Here is a 6,740-nt window from a genome sequence, read left to right as displayed (position 1 = left end):
TAAACTACAGTGTCTTCAGGCTCCTCAAGGCACCCTTTATATGATTCTGAACCACCATTAATTTTTTTCAAATTCGAAAGTTTAGTGGTTGGGAAGTTTTGGGCGACTGAAGTGACAAACTTTCACAAATATAATATATAGAGATTACTATTTGTGTTGCAAGTGCCGTAAAACGCTTACTCTCTTATACTAAAAATAGACTAAAAACAACTTTACTCGTGTGCTCTCAACACCCTCCCCCCCCCCCCCACACACACACACACACACACACACACACACACACACACACACACACACACATCCACAGGCCTGTGGACATGCTGCAGAGTTTCTACCTGAACCAAACATCCAGTGGACTGACCTACGCCGGCCTCAGTCTGTTCAACCCGTACAAACACTTCGGACAGTCCACTCTGTGGCCTCGGGGATTCCCCTTAGCGGCCGTCGGGAGCCCACAGGAGGCTGTCTACAGGTGACTATGATCTTGTTGTGGTGGTGTTGGTGGTGGTGGTGTTACATGTATTCATCATCATCATTGCCTTTCTCACCCTGGATCAGGTTATAGGCCACGAACACTCTCCACCTTTCCCTATCCTGGGCTAGTCCCTTGATGTCATTCCACGTCTTCCCACTTTTCTGTACATCCATTTCCGTGACTCTTCTCCAGGTTCGTTCCCCCGAGCTGAGTTACATGTATTATTATAGGAATATTTATGATTATTCTGAGTTGAGCGCCGCTCTGTCTGGAGTAAGACATTGTCGGAGATTGACTTTTTTTCAGTTAATCATATACAGGGTGATCCAACTAAAACTTTACAATTTTTTTCGTAAATATTTTCCTCCACACTGAAGCTTTAGTCTTCAAATTTGAACGCAATATTCCTCATTCAAAAGAAAATTGACTCTGTGGCCTCGGGCATACCGGTGGCTACCGTCGGGAGCCCACAGGAGGCTGTCTACAGGTGACCATAATATGTGAGCTGTCCCCGTCGTTTTATGCAAGAAAAATATTCTGAAATTATGCTAACTGAGCTCAAAAATGTGAAATTATGCGATTGTGTTAATTCTAACAAAGAATGATAAAGAGGAAAATAATCATAAATTATGCCAAAAAAATGATCAAATTTTGCAGGAATTATGCGGGGTTCATAAAACCACGGGGACAGATATTATATGTGAGGCGTCGTGGTGAAATCAGGCGATCGTCAAAATAATGAAACCGATGAAACAAGCTTTTTTGTTGTTGTTTGTTTGACAATTTTTATCGAATTTTTGTTTTTTTCACCCAACACCTTTAAGGTCCATTTAAAAACACATTTCTGTGAGGATTTTACTTTTTTTTAAATATTGATTTAAGGCACAAAATGCGAATTTGCATTTTCTGAGGATTTTCAAGCTTTGGAAGTCGTTTAACTTTGGCGGCCATTCGCTCGCTTTTAATACCTCTGAAACCAGACGACCCCTACCTCCTTCAATCGCAAACATCTCGACTTCTATTTATTATATATGAGTATTTTTCCCGAAAAGCAAGACAAATGAACAACCTTTAAAATGATACCAATGACTCCACACGTCCAAAAATTGATGAGCGCCTGATTCCACCGCGTCGAGACACATAATTAGATTGTTGTGTCGGTGGTAGTGGTGGTGGCGTTATAATGCTATTTAGGAGTATTGTGAGTTGAGAGCTCTATGTGCGGTGGTAATGCATTGTCGGAGATTGATTTTTTTTTTTCCAGCAGTTAATCGAATGCTTTCTCTGGTTGTTGTTGGTGCTCAGATTGAGTGGGGTTTTTAGGGACGATTTCGTTTTGTTTTGTTTTTGTCGCTGCTGTTTCTCTGGGCGGGGGTTGGGGGGAGTAGGTGTTTCTAGTTTTTTATTGTTGTTATCGAGGGTTTTTTTTTTTCGCAATATGGTTATCGTATCCTTTTTGCTTGACATCAAGTAACTGAAATATGTTTTGAATTTGGAAGGGACTGAAATCTTACTCGTAACAACAAAATCTGGGACATGAAAGTGAAAACAATTTATACAGAGAGACAATTAAAGAGATAGATCTACATGTATTGACCGGATTTTTTTCCAGGCTTAGCGACGACTGGGACACGCCTCTCATTCAGCAGGGCGTGGTCAATGGGGACCCAGACATGGACGCCATCTTCCGACTGACCCGCAAAAGAACGACAACCCCGCTGGACGTGCACTTTGACCCCAAAGCTCCACCCGTCTTCCTCCCAGAGGGTGTGTTCAGTCCGTTCAACTCTCAAAACACGCTCTTCCACTACAGCGCCATGTGGGCGCTCCTTCTGCCCACCACCACCACATTCAGGATGTGCGACATCTGGCGAGGCTACTGGGCGCAGCGTCTGCTTTGGGAGATCGGCGGTCACCTCGGATTTTTCCCGCCGAACGCCTACCAGACCAGGAACTCTCACTCGTACATGGCCGACGCCGAAGACGAAAAGGACATGTACTTCGACACCGATCGCCTTCTGGATTTCCTAACTTCCTGGAAGTGCCCGCACGAGCTGAGTTTCTTCCAGTGTGTGCACAAACTTAGCTCCGACATGGCCAAAGATTCTTTCTGGGCCGAAGAAGATGTGGAGATAACTCGTTTGTGGCTGGAGGATTTGATAAAATCTGGCTACCCCGAGCCCTCGCGAGTTAACGTGACCAGCGCGTTTTCTCAACTGTCGCCAGTGGAGCAGAAGATCGTGAAGAAAATGAGCCGTGCGATACCACGTCATAACACCCAGGCAGCCGAGGAGAACCAACCGTCAGAACTAGATCTGAAGTGGGCCGTGACAACCAGACGTGGGAGCTACGTCTATTTCGTGGCGGTTGAGCAGGAACCTCCTTCCGTACTCACCTCACCGGAGAGGCAACAGGACCGAGAAGGAAGAGTGAGCCGGCACCTATCTCAAGTGGCCGCGCTATGCACAGCGATCCCGGCATTCACCACGAGAACTGACCTCATCAACTCGCACAAAACCAGCGCGTTCCACGACGTGCTTCTCATCGTGACCTTCAACTGGCCGTTTTACGAAAACGTCCGCTACATCGAGATCATGCATCGGAACCTCTTCCCCAACATTGTCTACTGCGGCGTTCAGGCTGAAAAGTTCGCCCGAGACACGAAAGATATCGGCCGAGAGCTGTCCTTCATAGAAGCGCCGATCGTTTACGGTCATCGAGGTTATCGCTGCACGATCAACGCTATCCAGATGGCGTACAATGTCACGGGATATCTAGCAGTCGGAGATGACGTCATACTCAACACTTGGAAGTTCCGAGACTTAGACAAACAAAAACTGTGGATGACTAAACCCTCGATTTTCAGTTGTCAAACCGGAACGAACTGGTATTGGTGGGACCGCCCTGGGGGTAAGACAGAGTTAACGAACGCGATGGCGTCACTCAGAAGTAAATCCGAGACTGCTGCTACTGCTACAGGCGAGCCTGATATACGCGCGTTCTTTTCTCAGCTGCAGACCAACACAGGCCCGAACAACGGCTGTCTTCACGGGCTGAGCGATGTGTACTTCATACCCCGCCACCTGTCGTCACGAGTGACGTTCTACCTCAAACACTTCGCCGCGCACAACATCATGCTGGAGCTGGCCGTTCCGATGACTTTACAGGGCATGCAGTCCAGGGAAAACATAATCATCCTTCCGTCTACGAACCTATGGCTTCAAAACCGCTTGAATCCGTGGATACATTACTCTCCAGACATCTATCTTCTACACCCAGTCAAGTTTTCCAACCTGACAAATCTGGCACCCCTGTGTAGTCTCCACCTCACCCAGCTGTTACTTCGCTCCTACATCTAGCCAGTTGACTACTCCACAACTCACTACACATCAGACTGTGAATACATAATAATATTATACGAACGAAACTGTCCTAGACGGCTACCTAGCTATCATCAAGGGGAAAAGTGGTTGTCATAGACAGTGGGCGTTTTGGACAGTGTCAGTATAATCTATACATATTATATTTGTGAAAGTTCGTCACTTTGGCCGCCTAAAACTGCCGAACCACTTAACTTTCGAATTTGACAAAATTAATGGTGGTTCAGTATAATTTAAAAGGTGCACAGTTTTACGAGGAGCCTGAAGTCGCTGTATATTAATTTTCAGTTTTTCATTAGTTTCGTTTAGATCTAATCTTAGGAAAGTCCGTCTTCTAAGACGACAGTGAAGTTTCCGTTCACTAGCCGTGCGCACTGTTTCCACACTTTTGAAATTCTGGAGAGTACAACCACAGAGTATAGATTCTAGATCTAGATCTTGTGTAATTTTTTTGCATCTCTCAAGATGTATCGCACCATTCCAGTACAGTATAAATATAGTAGGCCAATGACTTTCAGTTGATGTTAGTGCACCGATCATTCCTTTCATGGAAAAGGGACCCAGCTAGTACCAGTACATAATATCACAAAATTGTGCAAAGGAAATTGTCCAAGACGGCCACCTATCATCAGTGGAAAAATGATTGTCATAGACAGTGGACGTTTTGGACAGTGCCAGTATAGTAATATAGAAAACCGCCAGGAAGAAAATGGTCGTCTGTAGCCTATTATGTGATTGTCTTGGACATGCGACCGTCAGAGCAGGCACAATACATCGTTACCCATGTCATGTTACCAGTTGAATTCATAAGTTATGAGTCACAAGTATTATCTATTATATATATATATATATATATATATATATATATATATATATATATATATATATATATATATATATATATATATATATGGCTATTTGTGTTGACAGGAAGCTAGTTATGAAGACTGTCTATTTACTGTTATATATTAAATGAATAATAATAATGGATTGCATTTATATAGCGCTTATCCACTTATGCAATGCTCTATGCGCTTAACATGATACATATTATGGATTTACAAATCAATTTTAATGGTACATAGTGTTACATACTCATGCAAACACATATTCACTCACGCACGCACCACACACACATACATACTCACATACACACATACGTACATATGCACATACGCACATACAAACTCACAACGATCTACAGCTTGGATGCATTCTGTCTAATCGAAATATGATGAAAATAGAAATGATTTTAGTTTCTTCTTCTCTGATGGTTTTTGGAAGCCTATTCCAAACAAGTGGGGCAAAATATGAAAAAGAGCGTTGGCCATATGATTTGTAATTTATTTTAGGCTTAACAAGGGTTGTTTTGTCACTTGATGATCTGCGCGTTCTAGGAGGCACATAGGGTGTTAAAAGCTGTTTTAGATAGTCCGGTGATAAATCATTTAAGCACTTGTAGCAAGTTAAACAGATTTTATATATGATACGCTCTTTCACTGGGAGCCAGTGTAATGCTTTTAAAATAGGAGTCACATGATCATGCTTTAGTTTTTTAGTAATTATTTTGGTAGCAATATTCTGTACTCTTTGTAGTTGTTGTAACTGTTCATCAGGTACACCAGCCAGTAAGGAATTGCAATAATCAATCCTTGACAATATAAGTGATGTTATTAAAGTTTTGGTGACACCAACAGATAGATATTTTCTAATGCTCCCTATTTTCTTCAGCTGGAGATATAGATTTTTACAAAGATTGGATACATGGTATTTCATTGACATATCTTGATCTAGCACCACACCTAAATTTCTAATTTTAGTTTGGGCTGATATTTCGTGGCCATTGATGTTTATTCTGATATTGTCGATTTCATTGCATGCGCTGCTACGAAGAAATAATATTTCAGTCTTATCCTCATTTGATTTTAATTTGTTCTAGAACATCCATTTTCTTATATCATTGATACATCTGGCGATTCTATCTATGAGATTGTGTACATTGTCAGTTGTAGTGAATCCATACAGCTGTGTATCGTCTGCATAAAGATGGTAATTGAGGGCATATAAAGAAATTATTGATGACAGACTTTGCGTGTACATTGTAAAGATGACAGGACCAAGGACCGAACCCTGAGGAACTCCGTATTTTAGAGGTAACCTTTCTGACACATCATTGCCACTTTTCACTGACATAAATCTATTGTCTAGATATGATTTAAACCACATTAGAACAGTACCTGATAGTAAAAATGACTTTTCCAATCTCTCTAGTAAAATTTCGTGGTCGATTAAATTAGAAATTTAGGTGTGGTGCTGACAAATCAGGCAGAACCAAAACACAGACTTTTTTATTATCGATTTCACTTAAAACATCTGATGATACCTTTAAAAGAGCGGTTTCCGCACTGCGGTGCCTTTTATAAGCAGATTGAAAAGGTTCTTCCTTGTCATTGGCCTTTAGATGTTGTTGATATATTAGATACATTACACAAGAATGTCGTGATTGATCACTCCAGTAAGACAATAGTCGTACATTTTTAGATAATTGGCATGTGTTTGTCTCTTTATTTATTTTTATGTAACGGTACGTTTTTTTACGCCCCCATCGACGCTCTTAAGGTCGTTTCGGAGACGAGCTTCCAGCCTTGCCAGTCAAAGTTAGGGCCAACCCGGACTGAGAGGGATACAATATCCCAGCAGAAAGACCCAGATTCTCGATTTTAAAAATACTCCTTCTCTCGGGAATCGAACTTGGGTCCCCTGCAAGTGACAGTGAAGTGCCTAACCGCTATACCACATACACTGTCTTTTCAGAAAATATTATACATGTAGTATACAGGCATCATCAGACAGGCTTTGGGATCTACAAAGAAAACGTAAGAAAG

General features: G+C 42.1%; 2 protein-coding genes across 2 annotated transcripts in view; both read left to right on the top strand.

The window, feature by feature from the left end:
• The window catches only part of LOC101855745, a 5,892-nt gene extending 5,848 nt beyond the window's left edge, over positions 1-44 (top strand). Inside the window, exon 4 of the mRNA XM_035972008.1 lies at positions 20-44. Within this exon, the coding sequence (XP_035827901.1) occupies positions 20-44 (25 nt within the window). The remainder of the gene's footprint in view (positions 1-19) is intronic.
• Positions 45-309: 265 nt separating this feature from the next.
• Positions 310-4,032, top strand: LOC118478424. Its single transcript, XM_035972010.1, has 2 exons — positions 310-472; positions 2,088-4,032. Exons 1-2 carry the CDS (start codon positions 318-320, stop codon positions 3,832-3,834), a joined length of 1,902 nt encoding a protein of 633 aa, XP_035827903.1. The 5' UTR covers positions 310-317; the 3' UTR covers positions 3,835-4,032.
• The last annotated feature ends 2,708 nt before the right edge of the window (positions 4,033-6,740 follow it).

The sequence above is a fragment of the Aplysia californica genome, unplaced genomic scaffold (genome assembly GCF_000002075.1).
Source record: "Aplysia californica isolate F4 #8 unplaced genomic scaffold, AplCal3.0 scaffold00557, whole genome shotgun sequence".
NCBI classification, from domain to species: domain Eukaryota; kingdom Metazoa; phylum Mollusca; class Gastropoda; order Aplysiida; family Aplysiidae; genus Aplysia; species Aplysia californica.
Note: the sequence above shows the minus strand (reverse complement) of the source record. Positions and strands in the feature narration are given on the sequence as shown.